Source organism: Saccostrea cucullata, unplaced genomic scaffold (assembly GCF_032062105.1).
Source record: "Saccostrea cucullata isolate Sc308-1 unplaced genomic scaffold, CSIRO_AGI_Scuc_v1 ctg104, whole genome shotgun sequence".
Lineage (NCBI taxonomy): Eukaryota > Metazoa > Mollusca > Bivalvia > Ostreida > Ostreidae > Saccostrea > Saccostrea cuccullata.
Window position 1 is genome coordinate 63865 of NW_026931089.1, and position 23784 is coordinate 87648.

Genomic DNA, 23784 nt, shown 5'->3' on the forward strand with positions numbered 1-23784 from the left:
ATCTAAACACTCAGTTTATTAGTTCAGTGATCCCCTTCTAAAAGACTGAATATTACATGTTCATTACAGACATGTATAATTGACCATCAGTCAAATGGAGGGTGTTTCAAGCTTTTTAAAAGTGTTGCTATAATTTGTTGTAATAGTTATATAATGTATCTTTTAATTACTAGAACTGGAGAATTTGGGTTCATCTGTTGTTGAATATGAACATCTTTTAACACTAAGAAGACAGTTTATAAGCAGCAGCATGCTATATAATTCAGAAAAACTCCACTATTTAAAAATATTAATATCTACATTCACCTAGGTTATGTTTTTAGCTCATCTAAGCTGAAAGCTTAAATGAGCTTTTCTGATCAGCCATTGTCCGTTGTCTGTCTGTTAACTTTTTCACATTTTCAACTTCTTCTAAGAACCACAATGCCAATTTTAAACAAACTTGGTACAAAGCATCCTTGGGTGAAGGGGAGTTTAAATTCTTAAAAATGAAGGTCCAAGTCTTCTTGCAAGGGGAGATAATCAAGAAAAGACAAAAATAGGGTTGGGTCATAAAAAAATCTTCCTCTCAAGAACCAATGACCCAGAAAAGATGAAACATGTGGAAGCATCCTGGGGTAGTGTTGATTCTAATTTGTTAACATCATGACCCCTGGGGGTAGGGTGGGGCCACAATAGGGAATCCAAGTTTTACATTGAAATATATAGGAAAAATCTTTTTTCTCAAGAACCAACGAGTCAGAAAAGCTGAAACCTATGTATAAGCATCCTGGGGTAGAATAGATTCCATATTGTTCAAAACATCAACATGTTTATGACTGGCATATTATAATGTGTACTTTTATCTTTACATGTATTTCAATGGCATCTGCATACAATGCTTAAGCACATGTACTAAGTATAGTTCACACATGTAGATACATTTCCTTAAAGCAAATTACATGTGTATATACATGTACAGTGTATTGCACTATTTTAACACAGACAATTTGATATAAATTAAGGTACTTGTAGTTTTGTCTAATCAAAACATGAGGATGCTCATTTCCACTATGATTCTTTGTTGATTTTGGATGCCATTACAGGGATTGCTTTGTTTACTTCTGTATCTATGTTATGTGTTTGATCATTTTGCACTGTTTCATGTACATAACAGTAATATATTTGTTAAAATTTTGTTCATTATTAAAAAAAAAACTACATCATCTTCCATTAAATTTAATTCTATAAATATAAATTGCAACAGCAGTTATATATATATGTAAATACAGAGTGACATCTTAAAAAATATTGAATATAAAAGACAGAAAAAAGAGCATCCAAGTACAAGAAATCTCAAATCTAAAAATTTATACCTATACCTTTCTCTCTCTCTCTCTCTAAGCCTAATACACTCAGGTATTAAATTTACCCACAAGAAAATAGCTAGACAACAATAATTAACATAACATGTACATGTATATAAACTACACAATTGCATAATTAGACTAGTTCTTTTTTCTGTGGAACATTGAAATTTGTTAATTAAAAAGTTATCACAAAAAAAAAATAAGTTTTCAATTTTCAAAGCATCCAACAAACCTTATTTATTACGCTTCCTGAAAAATGTAGATAAAAAATCATCCCTGTTTACAAATGCATTAACAGGACACTTTGAAAAAAATGCTTAAATGTTACGAAATTACAATATATTATTAAAATCTTTAAGAGAAAATTTACAGTAAATGCAATTAAATATATAAAGTTCGAGCCACACCTGTTAGCACCGTAAAAAATTGTACACAAGTTATTGACTTGTTATGTAGAAGCACTGATTTCGTCCCATTCAGATCCTGCAGTAGTTGTTATTTTAAAGTCTGTGTTTGAGCTGGCTTGTATTTTCAAGTCTGTGTTTGAGCTGGTCTCGGTTTGGGAGGGATTTTCCTCATTTCGTAGTACTGCACCACTTGTTGTGGAACCTCGGCCAGTACATGACGTGCCAACTCAGCGCTAGAAGACTGAAATACAAATGTTTTGATCAATTCCTGCTTTATAAAATAGGAGCTAAGATACTGAAACTTTGCATAGAAGATTTAATATAATTAAAGAATGTTGTAAAAAAATTTCTCCTTTTTATTTAGCAAAATTGAAATTTTAAGGTATAAAGGAAAAATGCTGTTTAATTGGTAACTTTTAACTTAATGTTAAATAACTTTAGCTATTTTAATCCCTTGTCGAAACTCTTTAAAAATGAAAGAAACATATGATGGGGACAGGATCCTTATTGCAGTGTGGTAAATTTGGAAAATGTCTAATTAATTTCAAAACCATAAAACTTGAAAAATGTACTGTATGTGTACATAATTTGGCACATTCAAAATTTAGCGTAGTTATTGGGTATGGAGTTGTTGGCATGATCATAAATTAGCGCTACACGTTCGTTTGGTGCATTGTATATGTAAATGATTTCTTAGCAGAATTCATGAATTAGCTCACTGTTGTCTGTGCCAAAGCCGCTAAAATATGAAGCCTGCTTTTTAAAGTACACATACAGTATATGAAATCTTATTAGTGTTTGTATGTTATTGAAACAGTATAAATGTCAATTAAATTCCCAAATCCAAATAAATCCAGATTAAAAATATTATTTGTGCATCAAAGCAGCTATTAAAATATGACTTCTTGGTTAAATATAGTCTATTATTTCTTTTACAAAGGGTAACTTTTTGTTTTTACAAATATGTTTATCTCTTTTATATTATATGACAATCTATGCATTTTCAGCTGAACATGGGGAATTTGTTAAGAGTTATTTCCCCTGTCACACTCTGATGGAGAGTTCTGACTTGACTGAATTAAGTAACAAAATTCCTATTAACTATCTACAGTGTATAAGGGAATAATCACAATGCTAGCTCTAATATTGCCAAGGTACAATCTTTGAAAAAGCAAGTATTGCTTTATGGTAATTTTTTAATCACAAAATGAAAACTGTACTACTAATGCATTTAATGAAAATGTAGAATTTATTCAATTTGCATTTAATATGACCAAGCTCAAACTGACAAAGCTACAATCACTGTGCAGGACAGATCAGCGTCTCTGCAGGGAAAATTTAAACTCTACTAACCTCAGTATTCTTCTGAAATCAATGAAAAATACTTTTTATGGGAATGTTAAAATCTATTTTGTTTAAATTATTCTTATTCAAACAACTTCAAATTTCAAATATATATATATTAGGGATGTCAACGAGTACCCGGTTTTTATCATCGAACGTCCGAGTATCGAATACTAAAATCGGTACTCGGTTACTCGGATGTATATTTTTTAATATTTCTAAGCTTATTTATTAATGCATTAAAACATCACTTTTAAAACGTAAAATTTTCAATGCACTTGTACATACAGTAATTAGGGTTTCCTACTCCTCTAAATGACGGTTATCGCCTGTGGCAGTGTTTATACAGTAATTATCGAGACCAAGCACCTGCTACCTACCTGGCTTTTCTCACCTTCGGCTGTCTTCTACCCTTACGTTTAGTTTGCTCTAATTATTTGTTTTCATTGAACATCGTTTAAGGTCCATTATGTTTCAATAAATTAAGGAGGCTCATTACACCACTTTTTGATGACGTACTACACAAAAAAATAAACCTCCATTGTGTCGACCGGTTTGCTCAGGGGACGAGTTGTATAGGTACCTATATAATATGACCCTGACCTTTAAAACGCTGTAAAAATAGATGAAACATGCGGTGTTGTAAACAGTGAAAACAAAGTAACGGATTCAATATGCATAAACCAAGAAGAATTGCTTTTAGGCAGAAACAAAAGAAAGCAACAGTCAAATCTTCGCCAAACAAGTAATGTCAATTTCATAGCCATGCATGCAGTGAACTCTATCAATCACTGACATGTATGTATGGAAGAAATTCGAGTTAAAATCTACAACCTTGTTGAAATTAAAATTTTATTTAATTGCGCTATTTACTGTGTTGGTGTTAATTTATATATTTGTTTTATTGATTTAAATGTATTCTCTGGCAATTTAAAGCTTTATTCTGAATTTTAGATGTAATGTCAAACGTTCCATAGTGTTTTGAGTCTTGACTAATTAGGAAAGATAACTCTTGAAAGTGGACTTTTTATACCAAATATTTTTTAAATTAGATTTTTCATTTCGTTTAAACTTTCTTCATTCAATTTGACACATGTAATTCATTGAAATACATTCTTTGTCTCTTCAGAACACATTTTTAAAATGTTTTATGCATAGATTAAAAAGATAATGACATTAATTGTTTTCTAGGAGAAAATTATTTTTTCTAATTAAATTATTATTAGGAATTATGAGGTATTTTCACTTTGTGTACTTGTCTTAAGAAGATGCCCATCATTTGACACTGAAAGTTCTGAAATTCTGTGAATAATAAACCTGAAATAAGACATTTCACTAAAATAAAACAAGAACTAAAAAAATCTATAAAAAATATTTATGATATCAATACCCCCATCTGGATATTTGACATCTACATTATATGTGGTGCTGTATTGAAATCTAAAATAAACTGTGGATGTAATGAGCCACCTTAAATAAGTTTGTCCTCCAGAAGCCGTATATTCTTGAAGAAAGAGAGACAATATTGCACGTGCGATTGTTGATATGGATGCGTTTGGTTACGTGCCAATTAATACAAATTGTTGAATGCAAATATTTTAACAGTCTTATGTCCACGGTTGCACCAAACTACAACATACCGTCTCGTAATTTTATGATATCTAGGATCGAAAAGTGTACGAAGATCGTAAATCCGATCTGTTCCAGGAGAACTTGATAAAGTTGATACTGTACATGATTGTAGCTCTGACGACTTGTCACTTAGACGTTAAACGCACCAAAGAGTTACTTTACAATTAGGTATTTTTAAAAAACAAAACCACTGTGAACCATTTATGATTTTATTTCTCGTATTTATCTGGTGAATAAATTGAACTCAAACATTTTTCGTCGGGTACAAAATGGTCATTATTGTTACAACACATTTATAGGTAAACCTCCAATCAGACCATATGGTTTTATTTCTACAAGAGTTAACAATGTTTTACAGTTTAACTGTAAAACATTGTTATCAAGTAACTTGTTTATATTAATTTAGACTTTACCGAGTACCCGGGTACTCGATCGGAAAAACGTCCGAGTAACCGAGTATTAAAAATTGTCCGATTTGACATCCCTAATATATATATATATATATATATATATATATATATATATATATATATATATATATATATATATATATATATATATATATATACATGTATTTTTTGTATGTTCACAAAGGATGCATTAACTTGGTCCTACAGTAAATTTCATTAAATCCACAAGAACTTTTTTTGCACATCTAATATACAAGATTATTGTGCATGTACTTGTCATTAGCAAGAAGCAACCCTACTATTACTGTAAGCAGAACTCTCACACAATTCTTCTTTTAAAAAAATCAAATATCATCAAGCAAAATGAAATTAACATAATACATATATATTTCTCGATTTTGAGGGATCCAAAAATAGTTGTGTTTTACGTACCATACTGAATTCTCTAAAAGGCACAAACTGTACAATATCCCTTAACGCTGGTCTGCCATTTGCCCCCTTCAGAACCCCATCATCCCCATCTAAAAAGTTCATATCAGAGAAGTCCGCATCCCCCACCCCCACAATGATGAGGGACATAGGCAGGCCTGAGGCATAGACAATGGCATCCCTAGTCTTGTCCATATCAGAGATTATACCATCTGTTAACAGGAGCAGGATAAAATAGGCCTGAAAGGAGGAAATATTGCCAGGTCAGAAGTCATTCAGAAAATCACTTATAATGAGGGAATCACACTCTTTTCTATAAACATTATTACAGTAATACAGTGGACCTTCAGATATCCGGACGCCAGATATCCGGATGCTTCAGTATCTGGACAATTTTTCATCGGAACAGAAATTTTTTAACATTATTTTAATTTTCATTCCATGCATGTGGCTTAAAAACATATTGTGTACTAATTAAATAGATACACAAGTGATGAAATTATGTTTATAACGAAGTAAAATTATCTGTTTCTGGTACTTCACTATAAGCATGTTTACTGTATTAAGTATAAAAACCAACATGTGCCCCTTTTGTGCCTTCCTCCTTCTGTGCCTGCTCAGCAAACCTGGCCACATGGTAAATGATGGGGGCCACATTAGTGGGGCCATAAAGGGTCACCCTCTGTATGCAAGCTTTGTAGGCTTCAAGGACACCACCAATACCTATACAAAATTATACTGTCCATTTTATACATGTATTTGTTAATGTTCAAGTTATTAACCAGATTTCCTATAACAAATCCCTTCATTTTTTAGATAGACAAGAGATGCTTTTGACTGTTTGCATCAAATCTTGTTATAAATGTCCAATCAATTACTGTAAAATTTGAAGTTAGTCAATTTTAATATGAAACAATATCTAACAAAAAAATGTTTACTGTAAAATTAATATTATCTTCTTGTATGTAAATGCACATTATTGATAACTGGGATACAGGCAAAGTTAATTTTATACAGTTACTTGGTTCTCCTTTCCCATGCAACTTTACAATGCCCAGACTTTGCAATTTCTTGCCTACACAAAACCTTGGACATTCGTCATTTTGTTAACAAAACCTTGGACTTGTGAGACATAAATTATCATAATCACAACAATAATTCTACACTCTCCCTCTAGTTGACTTACCTGCACAATATGGGTTACTGGGGTTAAAATTGATGGCAAACTCCATAGAAATGGTTCCATCAGGCAGTTTAGCACCAAATCCCAAAGCAGGAAATAATTTATCCCTAAAAAAAAAGATAGGCCTCATATCATGAAAATCATCTTAAGGTCCACGGACCTTCTGATAAGAGAGATAACTCTTACTGAGATAAATTATTATTATTCCTTGATAAAATTGTCTGGTAAAAACCCATTTCTATCAAATTTTACATCACAAGATTTCTTATGGAAAACACCTTCTATATTAAAGCAAAATTTAACTGAGGGACTAAAAAGTTGATATTTTTTTCCCTTAGTTTGTTGTCTGATAAATGTACTTAACAAGTAACTAGAACATATGACAAAATAATTCACAGAGATGTAGATAGGTCTTACGTATCATAATCCTGACAGACATTGCCTACGGCCTGTATAGCTAGCATGTACTCATTAGGTTGGTAGGGATTAATGTAATGTAGAGAATTAGGACTACTAGGGTTTCCATTGGATCCAGTGAAATCAATTCCTACCTGAAAAATTCATAACAACCAGTAAAATAAGGTAAATATATCATCGAATGGTGTGTTAAAATAGACAAAAACTTAAATTTAAAAATGCAACCCCAAAATTTAACCCTATTTTATTAGATATTTCATGTCATCTCAAACTTATGTAACAGAAAAAAATACATGTACTTATCAATTTAAAAAAAGGTAAAATATGACATACATTTTAGCATTATGAAAAAGATATTGTGAATATGACAGTTATATCCTGACTAAGGCTCACTGTAAAGTTTATCTGCATCCCCCCATAAACAAATTCCAGGAATGATGTTCTCTTGAAAATCTGAAAAAAATTGAAATAAAGACATGTTTGTGCAATCACAGGAGTTCGCGTACATATCAAATCAATTTTACCAAAGTTTTCAGTAAATTACAAAATATGTGATACCTATAATAATAATACAGTGTTATTATTATAGGTATTGCATATTTTTTTTAATTTCTGAAAACTTTGGTAAAATTGATAGGTACATGAACTCCTGTGGTACAATAAAGATGCCCCAACTTAAAGCAAACAGGAGGCCCATGCCTGAAGGGTCACGATGCTCACCCGATTCAATTATTCCTATCCTGGCTATGGGGCAATGTATAACTTAAGTATTATTTAGAGTACGAGTTTCCTACTGTATCAGAGATACAGGGCGGGGCTTGAGGCGAGAGCGATAGCTCGAGCCGGGCCCCGCCCTGTATCTCTGATACAGTAGGAAACGAGTATTCTAAATGACTTGTGACATGACCTTTCTAATGACCTTACCAATTTACATGCGTATTTGGGTACATATCTCTCAACCAATCAGATGATTTTGGCAGAAAGCTGATTTAGTATTATCCCATTTTATGCATTCGCAACTGAAATGCCGAGTGAGGTGGACGAGCAGGTAATTATTTACTATTATTCTAATATTTTAAAAATAATTATTTGGGGGATGCATTATATAATTTGTTTTTCAAAAAATTAATTTAGATTTGATTGGGTTGGGTTTTTTCTCTCTATTCAGCTCTTGCTGAATTTTTTTTTTAAATTTAATCTACGAATTAATGCAAAACATTTTTATATATAAGAAATTAAGAATCATATTTTTGAAACAAAAATGCTTCGGGGATATCGTATTCTGAGAGAAAATGTCTGACAATATCCTCCACCGTTCGTCATATACAAAATTGAAATAAACAGATGAAAGGAAGGGGGGGGTATCTTTCTTTCATGTCTTTAACAGAATGTAGAGAAACCAAGGGGGGGGGGGGTATTTTTCTTTCATGTCTTTAATAAAATGTAGAGAAACCTTATTGATTGTATTGATTGTGACGTAATATAGGTATCTGATTGTCTCTTACGTCATCAGTAACAACTTTTGTCTTGGATCCAGCACTCACAGGTGAACAATAATTGATTTAAGCACCCCCCCCCCATCCCAGCGAACTTCTAAGTTTTTTTTTTTTTTTTGCTTTTGTAAATTATTTTTGCCAAACTTATATACATACGCTTTTAAATTTATCAACAAGTAACGATTTCACGCACATAGTGTCTTGGTTGATTATAAAACTAACCCCCTAAAATACGATTTTAAACCTAACCCCCTGAAATACGATTTTTCATTTGCGTTTTTTTTTGGGGGGGGGGGGATATCAAAGTAATCATTTTTGAACTTCCCCACTCCCTCCTTTCTAATTTTTTTTTTAATTCGACACTCATAACTTTACGTTGTAAAATTTTATTCTATCTAAATCACCTCAAATTTTGAGTAATTACTAACAGTGCTATCATGCAAATTGAACGATTGTTGTGTCTGAATTTGAATACAGCTTTCCGTCATCGCTAAAAATAAACCGTACTGTATCGTTGATATTTTGCAGATACAGTACAGTTTCTGTTGATTTGCATAAGAAACACCCACAAAAAGTGTTCTGTATCGTAGTTACAGTATGCTTGACTTCAAAAGAAAACTCGCCGGGTCATGTCACAACACAACATAGGCATGAATGTTAGGCATTTGAGTTAACCACAAATTAAAAGATATGGAGTGCAGGGTTGTTCCTTAGAATCAAAATGACAGTGGACATTTCAAAGTAGAAGGATACATGCCTTGGGTTCATTCCCTAAAAGGGGGTTGGGAGGGAATCCCAGAATAAGTGGGATAACGTCATTAGAGGCAGGGAAATATTTCCTTGGATCTTAGGTACAACCCTGTGATAATTCAACTTGCATGATTCTTAATTGAACTTGCTGGTTTTAGTTTTTCTTCTGCATGCAATGACCCTATTACCTTTAATTCAGTAAGGTGGATAACTCCCGAGTTCTGGTACTTCTTTTTAGACTGTTTCTTTGGATTAATACAAGGGTAACTAGCCTGGAAAAACAATTAAACAAAAAATGTGTAATTAAATATGAGGTAATGAATTTCATTGAATAGTTTGCAGTGATTGACTTTAAAAATCTGATACAGTGAGAAAGATATGCAATGGAGAATCAATTGTATTAAAGGCTTTCAAAATCTACTAATTGAAAGGTAAATTCAATTTTCTGTTTGACAACCGTACAACTCAGAGAGAGATTAATATAATTGATCTTATATTGTCTTGCTGTGAACTTTAATATGAATGCTAAAAAAATCAATATTTGAACTTTCACATATACCTTTATCCAATATATATTTCTACTTATTCATTTCCCCTGGTTACAAGAGTACACATTCTCAAAAGCCAGACAAATTTCTTTATATAGTACAAAACACTCTTTCCTAAACTTGTACAAACTGTCAAAGCAACACCACTTGTATGCAAAATATTTAGTTTTTAACTTTCAAATTTTATGTTAAGGTCTAGGTACATTTTTGACCTGAAACCAAGAGCATTTTTAAAACTACAGGTAAGAAAGATTAAAGTTTCAATCATAATTTGTTTACGTAAAGTACATAAACAAAGCTTATAAACTTCATTGAGAAATGAATATCATTGCCCTATAAGTAGGGGGTTAGCAAACAAAAATCTGTGGAGGTTTATTGACCTAATTTAGCCTTGCTGACTAGGCTCTGTGTAAATAAGTGTACAAAAGTGGAAATAAAATCAGCATAAAACTTTTCATGGAACATCGGCTACACATATTTACAATCTCCTTAAACCATCTCAACTTTATTTCAGTGTTAAACTGACATTTTAAGGTAAGACTGTAAGAGATTTAATTTTTCAACATCTTAGTATACAAGTTTGTTAAAAGAATGCTAGATTGTAAAATTTACTGCTTATATACAAGCATAAACCTCTTTAAATATTTATAACATACATGTACTATTTATATAAAGGTACAAGTTGATTTTAATTTATTACACATGACAGCAATAGGTTGATTTTTATATGCATGTATTACATATGAAATATCTGTTTATTAGTAGGGTAGGCTAAGGAGCTATTGAAAAGGGTGGGAAAAGGGTTGTGGCAAATTAATTAGCGTCACATGCAAAAATCTGAAAGATTCTCACCTGAAGTACACAAATTCTGAGTTAGTATATTTCAAATAATTCTGTATAAATAGTCAAAGTTAATTGATATCTGAATTTTGCTACCTATATAGAAAACAACTTTTTATGATTTTTAAAGGGTATTAGGTGTAAAAATAAAATGAGCAAAAATTTTCAAAAATAACCGGTTTAAATACAGTGTAGTTATGATCAAGTGAAATTCTTCATTCATCCACCCACTCCCCTCATGTTCTTTTCACTCATTTCAAAAGTAAAGTGCATCAGACATGTAAAAAAATTTTCTAGACATTTCCACTCGACAAAAGAAATTCTAACATATTAAAGGTAAATGATTCAGAACAGTGCATATTATCATAAAATTCTTTGATCACTGAAGCAACAGAATCACGTCAGTTAAAAAATTCTCATTGATTTGATTTCTACCAGAGAGATGTTTGCACATCAATGTTGACACAAATTTCATTTTAAGGTGAAACATAAAAGGGGGTCACTCTGACTATTTCTGTTTGCTCTGGTCAGTGGCCGTAGTGTGTGTATTTACGGGGTTTGTGTGTTAAGTGCAAGTTTGGGTGGAGTCGGTGGTGAGATATTGATATCGTCATAGTGATGCGTAAACATCAATAACTCAGTGTGTGTAACGGGATTATACACTTACTATCATAAAGTTGGATTTTAAAATAGTTTTATTTAATTTTTAAGGTAAGACAATGTCAATTGATTAAAAATTAGTAATTGTTTGAAATGTAAAAAAAATAAAAACATTTTAATTATAACATTTTCAAATTTTTAGCATATAATTATAATAGATAAACACACTCTGTATCTTTTTTATATCTTATAAGAATTTCTTACATTATATTGAATCTTATTGATTTTATTTGATTTTTTAAATGTAAATTGGGCATACCAAAAATTATACAGGTGTACTTTATTAATTCATAATTATAGTTTTGGTGAGTTGTTAACTTATTATGAAAAAATTCATATATAAAGCTGCTGCAATATTTATTGAGCAATTCATAATTATAGAATATAATTTTGTTTTGTGAAATTCCTAAATATAGGTCAGATCAAAAAGTAAAATAGGAGGTGCACAATTATTATGAAGAAAAAAAATCATATATAAGGCTGCTGATTACTATATACCCTCCCACTTTTCAAGCGGGGGGTATAAAAATACAATTCTAACATTAAATATACCGTAGTATCTGTAAAAACAAATTTCACTAAATGCAATTTACTTCATCTTTCTGTATTTTATAGCATAAGAGGTTTTGAACTAACACTTGAATGATCGATGCACTGCACTGCAAAGACATTAATTAATACATATTGCATATTGACATTAAAACCTCCGATATATTTGTCCGAACAATAGCTTTGTAGCATTTGCTACATCTACCTCACAAAAAACATAGGATAATTTATTTTCAATCAATACAAAGCAACAGCTTTGAACACATATCCTACAAGCTTTAGGACAACATAAGTATGTAACCCACAGGATGCTGTCAATTAATTTCCCGGTTTTACCTTCACCAATACATGTTAATACTGTATTTAACAGCAAACTGTTTCAAATTATAAATGATTCACTTGCCCCTTTTTGTACATTGCAACCATGTAAGTAGGGTCTAAATTACTTGATACTGAAAGACAATGACCTTTTTTATGCAGTATAAACTCAATTGGCAAACATTATCAGAAGTAATCTGTGATTATATTTTCTGATAGTGTGAATGTATTATAGTGTGTAATTGGCAGGACAATCAATGAACCCCTGATAGACCTGTCACTTTATTTATTTCAAGGACAGCTTACTGACAAGAGTTACTACAACAAACTTAAAAGGTCACAAAGTTTGCTTTTGTTTTCTCCTTAGCTATTATTATTGTCACCTGCATGGTGCAGTGATTAGAACATTTGCTTTAGTGCAGTGATTAGAACATTTGCTTTAGAGTCATGGAGTAAATTAAAAGTTGTTATTATGTTCTGTGTTTGAATCCCACTTCGTGACATGGAGGCCTATCCTTCTATAATCCCAAGATTTCACTGACTCTACCTTCTGTTTTTATAAAGTGGCATGTCACACTATAAAAGCAGGAGGTAGAGTCAGTGAAATCTCAGATTAGTCCTTCTAATGAAACTGTAAAACTGAGGTCCCATGTGACAGTAGATGCTGGCACTAAAAAGATCCCTCAGTTCCTCAGAGGCTGTAAGTCCTGAGTATAATTCTAAATTCTGTAACCCACCCCCCCCCCCCCCCCCCAAATGGTATGTAGTGGAATTCCAATACAAATAAAAATTCTAGATAATTTCTACAAATAAATGTAATTTTAAGAATTTTTACTCCTGCTTATTGAAAAAAATTGTCCTTTTAGAACTTATTAAAAATTCATTAATTTTTTGGTTGTTTTGCATTTGTAAAAAGACTCAATCAATTCTATTCCCCACCTCATTTTTCTTTCAAATCAAAATGTTTGAACATGCATAAAAATTTTGCTGTTGTTCCCTACTTTATCTTATATATGGCTTGTAAAATGAGTGGGAGCCATGATAGATAGAGTCAGTTGCTTATCTTTGAAACTCCTACACAACATGGCCATTTAAAGTAGCCTGGTCAACACTTGGACAATAAAATTATTGGGACTTTATGATTAACACCTAGATATGCCAGCTGGCAAAATTTCATGCTCCTAGGTTTCTTATATTCATCAAAACCATTCATGACAACCAGCTTAAAAGAATTCATGTCTTGTTCACAGTATCTACATTCTGATTCGATAGCCCCCCCCCCATCCCCCAAGAAAAAAATTATCATACATACCTACATGTATATATGCCTTTTGCTCAACCATAGCAGTTTTTGTCAAAAGCATTGTTTGCCAAAATTATACTGCTGAATAAAGTCTTTGAAAATATATAAAACAGCCCTTAAAAACCATTAGGCTATGCATTCAATAAATCATTCAGTACTCTCAATGTTGACAATGCTTTCAATACTTGACTATTTTAGTAAGAATGTTGTTTGCTAAAATTGTTTAATCAGTGGGATTATGTGATGGAGATATAATGCAATCTGTTTTGGATACATGGTAAATATTTTTTGCTAATTACCTGCATTAAAGTGCATGTAAATTTTTTTTAAGTACATGTATTTAAGCATGCCATTTTGGCTCCCCACCCTCAAAGTAAATATAAAAACGTGGATGACATAATGCTCAAAAAGTGCAGTGTATTTGACGCATAAATTTAAATCAATAGTTAGGTATACTCTTACTATAGCAATAAAACAGCTGTTGTATGTTCAGGGTGAAAAGGTGAGTTGTGGTAACACAAGTTAATACTCCAACTCAGAAATACACAACTAAAACACAAGTTTGTTTTCCCACTCCTCTGAGGTAAATAAATTTCACATATGAAGCACATATTAAAATGTACTATATTTTTTTTCAGATTACCACATAACAGACTGACAAGCATTCTCCATGGGCCAGGGTGAAGGTCAGGGCGAGGGTCAAGGTCAGGGGAAAGGAGCGGGTGACCTCTGCCCCGGGCTGATCTGGGCCATTCTGTGGTTCCTGATTCTGTGGTTTTTGGCATGGCCTATTGCCTTCTTTATTGCCTGGTTATATGTATTCCTACTCCCATTCTCAGCGTGTATAGAACCCATGAAGGGAGTGTGTGAGGCCATTCTAGGGGTGCTACAATTGCCCCTTACATGTGCGGAGAATATGATTGCAATGAAACCAATCTGTGGTGGATAGACATCTAGACCGTTATAGACAATTTTATGACATTTAATTAGTTATAATTTTTAAAAATAAGCTGTATTGCAAAAAAGTGCTATGACATAAAAAATAACTATGAATCTGTTTAGCAATTGATATTTATGAAATATACATGTATAAGATGGTATCAAGTTTGGGTTACACATTGCTATATGAGGTACAGGTGCTATTGTTATGGAGTAATTAACTGTTGCAAATAAATGTATTATATTGTAAATAAAGTTTACTTAGTTTTAAAAGGTGAAATTTGATCTTATGGATGAAGTTTCTATTAAGTAATTTGAAACGAGGATGATCTACTATTAGGTACATGTATTGTTCAAGTTCAAGTTGAACTTTGATAATATGAAAACAATGACGAAAATGACAGCTGACTAAAAAATAATCAAACTTTCTTTTTGTCAAATTTCACATTGGTATTAAACAGCACTGTTAACTACTATCAGATTTCAAAGTTTTCATTATTCTAAACGAATTTATTAATTAATTAATCATATAAATAATTTTAAAAAAATTTTATCATAAAACTTTCAACTCTTCAATATCACCACCTTTTCAGTGTAAAATTTGTCTTTGTCATAATGAGTTGACACTTTTTCACTCTTAAAATATTCACATGATTTTTTAATATCATGAGTTTAATTTTTTTATGTAAACATCCTGTAACTGTAATAAAAAGGTATTTATCATAAAGTACATAGAAGTCATTGGAATTTAAGAGACCCAAAGCTGTGTTGTATGTAATATATATGTACAGATAGATTTATTTCTACATTTAATTTCTACAAATGGATAAAACTCAGAGCAACAAACTTATGATCTACAAATAAAGACAAAATATACTACATCTTTTCTAAGTTAATTGCTACAAAAGGGAAAGATCTCCTATGCTCTTGAAAAATGAAGATTATTGGTAAATATACTATATCCTCCTCTTTGACTGTGACAAAAGGGAATTAACTCCTGTTATAACAATAAAATGAGACAAACCTCCTTTCCCCCTTGTGTCTTAGACTCCATGTCTGCCAATGTTGTTGTGAAAGTTCCAATAAAATCATGTGACCCATCACTGTCATAATCATAGCAATCAAACTGCAAGAAGAAAGAAGACAGAAAAATGTAAAGTTTAAGCAGTAGAAAATATGAGGTGTATAACAATATGGTGACATATTTCTGTCACTACTTGTCAGATATTTGTGTCGACCTGTCAGAAAACTATGTCAGTTTGTCATATCTTTTTGTTGACTTGTCATTTAATACTCACATGTTCAAAAATTCAATACAAAAATCTGTCAATGCCCAGATTTTAAAGTCCAGTGAAGGAATTTTTTGCACAAGCCGCAATAAGGACCTGCCAATTAACTTTATATAAATCATCTGATATGTCAATATGCCTTTCTAGAACTAAATATATTAATAATAGTGTTGGCAAATCGGACGATTTTTATTAACCAGTCACTCGCTTAATCTTCCGATCGAGTACCAGTTTACTTGGATGATTTTATGTTATAGTTTCCGTATTTATTATTAATCTCATCCTTTTAATTATTGGTAGAAATAAACAACACATGTAATATATACAAACTTTATTTACAAATACAAACTCAAAAAAAATTGTTTAGTCTCCTGCAAGTCACTGGTTGTCGAATTATGATTCAATCTAAAATAATTTAGCATATTTGTAGTTCCACCAGTATACGACAAATCCGATTTACATAATTTGAATTTGGCAGATTTCGAGTTATTTAACAATATTTCCACGCTCTTGATAATTGCGGCGGCATATTGTTAATGTATATGTTCCTCTAACACAGGTCTATTAAACTGAGGTAATTATAACTCAGGTTTTCAAAACGCGTACCCCATGGCAATTAAAACCATCAATTAAACAAAACAAAACAAATTGATCCTATTTGTGAACCATTAGAGCAAGCCTAACGGTAATTAAATTAGGGAAATGTGTCAATTTACATTTACAGATGACATACAAATTATTTCATACGTATTTTATATTATGAAATATGAAAAATATATTTTTATTCGAGTAACCGAATAGCAGTTTTACTAACCGATACTCGCATCGTTCGACGGTTAACCAGTTAACTGGGTACTCGTTGCCAACACTAATTTAATAAGCCTAAAAATACTAACATTTTTTTTTCTCACATACCTACATGTTTAAAATTTAAATGCTGAAGAAGAGGGCTCTAGAACTTCAACTGTAAACTTTTGATGCATAAATGTCTTCTATAAAATGGCACAAGGAACTACTTTATGTCTCTATGTCCAGTTACCTTGATATCTTCGGACTTGTTTCCACCACACAGAGCATGAGAAGAGAGAGTGAAGGGGCGCCATACAGGATTTAATGTATTCTTTATCACCTAGAGACACAAAGCATTAAATTACCCTTTAACTGTAAAAAAATTATTTTTCAACAACATGAAATTGATCAAAGTTGAAAATAAATTGTATCACTGGAGCACAAGATTTGCTCATGGTTAAAAATTACTTGAAGTCATGATATATCATGCCTATAACTGACAAGATTTGATGATTCTTGGTCTCACTTGGTGAGTTATGAACAGGACATGATCTGACTTTGCTAATGAGTTAAAAGTGTATAAAATATTTCCAAAATAAAGTTCAGCACGTTTTTTTGGTGGCAATGTTTCCCTCTAAGACTCATAGAAGACTCATATCACTTGACAAGTTTAAGTTATTCTAGGTTTTATGTTTAATACAATACGTGTATGCATAATGCATAAATCAGATACAAGTTTGAGACCGACTTATTTTGACTATGTATTATCACATAAATATTTTTATGTGATAAAATGGGGGGGATCACCCCTCCCCTACTATGTACATGTACATGGCAATAAAGGAGCCATACCTCTGTTCTGTGAACAACCTGCCAAGATCCATCCAATGCTTTCTTTGAGATTTCTAGATAAGGATCAGACTTCCCCAAAAAGTCCTGTAAAAATTTTATGAATTAATTCTTTATACTTATAAATATAGCTGCTATGCATAGTATATTGTGGTAATGAGTTCTTTGTTGAGATTGAGTGGTACTGTAATGCACTCAATAATATCTATAACCAAATAAACAAGAGGCCCAGGGGCCACAGTGCTCACCTGACCACATCGGCTAGGAAAAAACACATACCAGATCAGAACTGAAAGTTTACTGAGGTTGGGAGGGGATGGGGCTTGAATTTTAACCCCTCAGGGGATCATGATTTGAATGAACTAGAATCTACACTACCTGAGGATGATTCCATATAAATATTACTAATCATGACTTTGAAGTACTTGAAAAGAAGATTTTAAAAGGTTTCCCTATATATTCCTATGTAAAACTTTGGTCGGCCATATTGGCCCCACCCTAACCTAGGGGTCATGATTTGAAGAATTTGAATGTACACTACCTGAGGATGATTCCACCTGAGTTTCATCTTTCCTGTTCCTATGGAACTTGAAAAGAAGATTTTTAAAGATTTTTCCTATATATTCCTATGTAAAACTTTGATCAGCTATTTTGGCCCCACCCTACCCCCAGGGGTCATGACTTGAACAAACTTGAATTTACACTACCTGAGGATGATTTCACGCGAGTTTCATCTTTCCTGGCCCAGTGGTTCTTGAGAAGAAGATTTTTAAAGATTTTCCCTATATATTCCTTTGTAAAACTTTGATCGGCCATTTTAGCCCCACCCTACCCTCGGGGGTCATGATTTGAAGAAATTTGAATCTATACTACCTGAGGCAGAGAAGATAGCTAAGAGCAGAGAGGAATGGAAATCCCTAGTCCTTGCCCTATGCGCCTCCGGGTGCAACAAGGACTAGGTAGGTAGGTAGGTACTACCGGAGGATGATTCCACATGAGTTTCATCTTTCCTGGCCGAGTGGTACTTGAGAAGAAGATTTTTAAAGATTTTTCCTATATACTCCTATGTAAAACTTTGATCTGCCATTTTGGCCCCAACCTACCCCCGGGGGTCATGATTTGAACACATTTGAATCTACACTACCTGAGGATGATTATACATGAGTTTCATCTTTTCTGGCCCAGTGGTTCCTGAGCAGATTTTTTAAAAATGCCATAATTTTTCTATAATTCATAATTATCTCCCCTTGGAAAAGGGCGTGGCCCTTCATTTGAACAAACTTGAATCCCCTTTACCCAAGGATACTTTGTAGCAAGTTTGGTTGAAATTGGCCCAGTGGTTCTTGAGAAGATGAAAATGTGAAAAGTTTATGATGACGACAACGACAACAGACAAATTTTGATCAGAAAAGCTCACTTGAGCCTTCGGCTCAGGTAAGCTAAAAAGAAGAAGGTACAGTTTCAATACAAATAAAGCCCTATATTTTTCTAAAATATGAAAGTGATATTAGAAATTAAAATTAATTCTTTCTGAATCATAGGAATTCTCTGCAGTAAGAATACACAAATGATTTTTCTCATATAACCTCCTAAATGCCAAATGTGACGTCATTAACTTGTGCATTTTCCCGTATTTTCTTAAAAAGTTGCAGAAGACATCAATTTTCAGTGGAATTTTCTTTCAGAAAACATACTCTGCCACCGTCGCCCGGAAAGATTTTGAGATATATGATTTTTCATAGCTGTTTGCATAATATATCCAAAAATTAAAGCGGGCGACGGTGGCAGACACTATTTTCTAAAGGAAAATTAGCAGAAAAACGAGACATTTTGAAGCTTTTCTGCATTAAACTTAAAAATGTACCAAATTAATGACGTCATATTTTCAAGAAAGGCTCTTCTTAATGCCATATTCTTTAATGATTTATCATATTCATCTACTCAACTATTGTTAAAACCAATTTCACAACTTTTTAAGAACATTGAATTTTTAGGGCACAATAAAGCTTAAACCGTACCGTCTTCTTTAAAAAAAATAAAAATGAAGATGAAGAAAACCTTGTTGTCCAGTTTGGTGGCACTGAACTTCATGTGAACCATCTCTCCTCCTTCCTTTACCTCTTCTGATCTAATCTACAAAAAGTCAGCAGTGTGTTAATATTAATATGACAGTCACAGATGGTTAGCTACTCATTACAAAGATTTACTACTTATAAAGGAATAGACATGTCAAGTTCAAACTACATCCTGTGATTTTTTGTGCTGAAATCTAGAATAGCAAGTTACCAATACAAATACCATTGTCTCCAATTGTGGAATTAAATTAATTAGGAGGAAAAGAGTTTAAAATGATGCACTTAATTGAAATCTACTTTCGCTACAGTGGACATTTTCTGCATTTTTAAAGTTGAGCAAGAACAATTAAATTTAAGTTTCATACAAAAATTGTGGATCCTCCCATAGGTTTCCCATCCTTCTTCAAAAGAGGCCCTGAGTACGGATTCCTGGAAACTATCTGAAAAACAATATATGTACATTTGTATTTTAGTAATTGATTATGTTTCAAGTTTTACTGAAATAAGATCAACACTCTTAAACAATACTGAAAAATTTCTGTTCCCAATAGTATAAATTGAACAAGACAAGTCTTGTATGACTTACCTCCCCTAGATTACATTCAATTTTGCCCAAAAAATCATCATCTTCGAGGGTCGCTGTTTCATTATCCAGATCATACACCTCTACTTTCACTTTCTGAACTTCCTCAAAGAAGTAGTCCACCTTGAAAGCCCGCGTAAACTTCGGGTCATGGCAGTTCTTTATTAACTCTGTTCTCCCAAGCTGTTGAAAGAAATATATGTATGAGATGCTTCAATATTTCATTATGACATTTTATGTTATATTCCAACACATGAAAAAAAGATTCAAATCAGGCTTTGAAATCCATGCATTTGTGTATACCACAACACTTTAACCAACTAAATTAATTGTTCCCTCTTTTTTGTTGTGAAAGTAAATTAATCTGTGTGTAAATATTCTATATTTTTCTTTTTGATATGTAATTATGTAATTTATCTCCAAAAAGGTCCGCATGTATCCCTTAAAGACATGCTCTAAAAATCAAACTTTACTTACACTTTAATAAATTTTTGTCTGAAAAACTTCCCAAAGTACAAAACTTGTTCACCAAGCTGTCAATAATACATGTAATTATTGAAGTTAATCTTAAGAAAGAGAAGGATATAACAAGACATAGTACACATATCACTTCTTAACATTTGGTTTTGAGGGGGGAATATCAGATTAATGGGGGGATTACATCACTATAGGTGAGAACCCCCCCTCCCCCTTCCCTCTGTCCTAGGGACAACGCTGTATAAACTTACTTCCTCCCATTTCTGACTCTTTCTATTCAGCATGTATATCGCTGCACATGGATCTGACTTGGAGAACTCATCCTTTTTCTTCAGGGCTTTACACTCTATACGAAGTTCCACCCGAGAAACAGGCCCTCGATCAGTACCACCTAGCTGGGGTGGATAGGGATTCATTTTATCTGCAAAATAATATGATTCTGTGAAGAGCCTTGAATATTCAATCCTGACCAATAGTTGTATATAGGAAAGGAACAAATCTGGTAGCACAGATACATTTAAGCTTAGGCCAAAATAAAATATACTCCTGTTTCCTGTCACCTGACCTACCCTACATTTTACCCTCCGACCCTAAAAGTTTTCATTACATTTTCATTTTGGGGAGCTATTTTCCTGAAATACTAAAGTCGACCAACAATATTTATAGAACTAATAATACATCACAAGTGTACAGCTTACCTTTACTTTATAAATCTTTATTAAGTGAAGTTGGGATGGAATGATATTTGGAAGATGGAACCATTCAGACTTCAGTTTAAGCTGAAATCAGTTTATGATGTTCTTCCCAGCCCAACTAACCTGGCAACATTTCCAAATTGTGTCCTCTGTGGTAGACCAGCAAACTTGGAGCACATATTATCAGCATGCTCAGAGGCTTTGAAAGATGAGAGATACACTTGGAGACATGATAGAGTTCTAGCCAGTATAGCTGACACCTTGGAGAAAGGTATTAAAAGGCCAAAGAAGAACGCAGAGAGCCTGAGATTCGTCAACTTTGTGAAAGAAGGTGAAAAGGGACATAAAGCTCAAGTTGAAGGAAGTGGTCTCTTGGGGACAGCACAGATTGGCAGATGCGGGTAGACCTTAAGGAAAGATTAGTATTTCCGCCGGAAATAATAGCCACAAACAAGAGGCCGGATTTACTTTTCAATGGCTACAAGACAGACAATTATTTTTTTGCCATGGGAAGAAAGGATGGAGGATGCATATGAAAGGAAAAATCTTAAGTACCAAGACCTACTGAAAGATTGTCAGCAGAACGGATGGAAGGTCTGGTTTTTTGCAGTGGAAGTGGGTTGTAGAGGATTCGTGGGACAGTCTATGTGGAGAGCATTTAGGGAATCTGTATCAGCGTCCATGTGGTTGTGGAGAAGAAGAGCAGATAAGTGGAAAGACAATAAACATTAGTGAGATAGACAGTAAAGGTAGAACAGCAGTGATGTGAAAAACAACAGTAAGACAGACACTGAATTAGTACAGCAGTGATGTAGAGCCAAGTGGTTCCAGGCTGGGACTTGATCACCCCAGTCGGCGCACCTCTGGAGGCTGTAGTGGACAGCGCCGAAACAGCTGATGAAGGAGGATCCACCTGAGGATGGAACCACGCATCTTTCCATCAAGATGTATACAAGTAATAAAAATAAAAAAAAAACAAACTTGCTTTGTAAACTGTTAACATACTGTTTTATTTTTATTATGCTATATGTCCTGCATTCATTGAATTTTGAAAATAAAATTTTTTCTCAAAATAAAATTTTTTCCCTACCTACCTACCCTATTTTTTGGGGTCAGGGGACAGGAAACAAGAGTATTTTTTCTTTTGGCCTTATGATGGAAGAAGCTTTCTGCTGCCTGCTGGAATAGGTTTTAATTAACTTAAGGTATATGTTCATCTGAATACAGGAGATACTTTTAAAAATATGTAACACAAAATTATGAATCAGTAACAGATATAGGTAGACAAGAAACCTATGTTCATGTACATAAATGATATAGAAATACAGGCTCAGCTTTATTTTTCAATTTTATCAATTAGAGAAACCATACACATTTAGATGTGGATCTATACTGTAGATTGTTATCAAAAAGATTGAAAGAACAGGAAACAGGAGGTGAATTGTTGTCTTCACCTATCCTCCCCAAGTAGATACTTCCCTGTACTTGATAAAACAGAGATTAATCCCCTGCTCTGAATAAGGGAGGAAATATTTATCAAGTTCTCCACAAACAAAGTACATGTATTGTTGTCATTTGTATGTACATGCATAAAAAGGCACAGCTATGGTGGCCAATCCTAAACTTGACTGCAGCCCAGGCAAAATATATATGCTTTTGATTGAGAGTATTAATTTGTAAGCAAATGATTAATAAAAAAATATCCAGTACTTTGATCATTGCTCTACATTTATACAGTCAATTTGTGAATGGTAAATACATGATACAGCAGAATTCCCTGTGTATACCATTGTCTTGTAGAACTTGTAATGAATTTTTGATTCAGCTACTCAAAGTACTAGTAGTTCGACAATCATCATGATCATTGTACATATATATTGAATAGCTTAATAAAGCTATGTAGTAAAATTAAGCTTAATGAAGTTATTGCCATGAATCTGTCAACAATTCAATGATCGAGGAATATATGTATTTTGATACAAATCAAGCAGAGGAAATTCGAACAGTAAATCGATTTCTTAAATATCAAATTCTTTAGAACCAATAGTTGGAAATTAACCTTTAATAAATTTATATAATAATACATACAATACACTGTAATAATTGATACCGTATAATCAATACCTGTGGACTTCGTTAAACCGTTCCCTCCTTCTTCTGTAGATACATAAGCGGTCTTGTCGAGACGTAAACAAATGACAAGGGGGCGTGGCCTAGCGTTATTGCGCAATAGTTTTTCACTCGCTCTCTCATCAGCGCATCGTAGAAGAAAGTTACCTCAATAACTTGATGATAAAATGAATGTTCTTAAAATGATAAAAATATATGTCATGCAGAAAAAAATCACTTTAAACTTTGACTTTCACACAGTCTGTGGCAAAAATATTATAAATTTCATTATTTGGATCTACATGCAATAAATTTCAAAACTTTAAATGCATTAATATAATACT

The 23784-nt window shown here is 32.8% G+C and overlaps 1 protein-coding gene across 1 annotated transcript; it reads right to left on the reverse strand.

The window, feature by feature from the left end:
- Nucleotides 1–1198: 1198 nt before the first annotated feature.
- Nucleotides 1199–23596, reverse strand: LOC134231354 (copine-3-like). Its single transcript, XM_062713302.1, has 15 exons — nt 23464–23596; nt 20888–21075; nt 20163–20342; nt 19942–20016; nt 19560–19634; nt 17505–17588; nt 16903–16992; nt 15599–15700; nt 9606–9689; nt 7565–7624; nt 7172–7305; nt 6758–6861; nt 6152–6294; nt 5575–5811; nt 1199–1997 (listed from the first exon to the last, which is right to left on the reverse strand). The coding sequence occupies exons 2-15, from the start codon at nt 21050–21052 to the stop codon at nt 1881–1883; spliced, it is 1650 nt and encodes a 549-aa protein (XP_062569286.1). The 5' UTR covers nt 21053–21075; nt 23464–23596; the 3' UTR covers nt 1199–1880.
- Nucleotides 23597–23784: the final 188 nt, after the last annotated feature.

Excerpts from the sequence above, each read along its gene's own strand:
- LOC134231354 (XM_062713302.1), bottom strand. The coding sequence starts at position 21,052 with ATGAATCCCTATCCACCCCAGCTAGGTGGTACTGATCGAGGGCCTGTT. Across the intron at positions 16,993-17,504 it reads AGGTTGTTCACAGAACAGAG|GTGATAAAGAATACATTAAA; the intron begins GTATGGCTCCTT and ends TTGTGTCTCTAG. Across the intron at positions 6,862-7,171 it reads GTCTGTCAGGATTATGATAC|GGATAAATTATTTCCTGCTT; the intron begins GTAAGACCTATC and ends CTTTTTTTTTAG.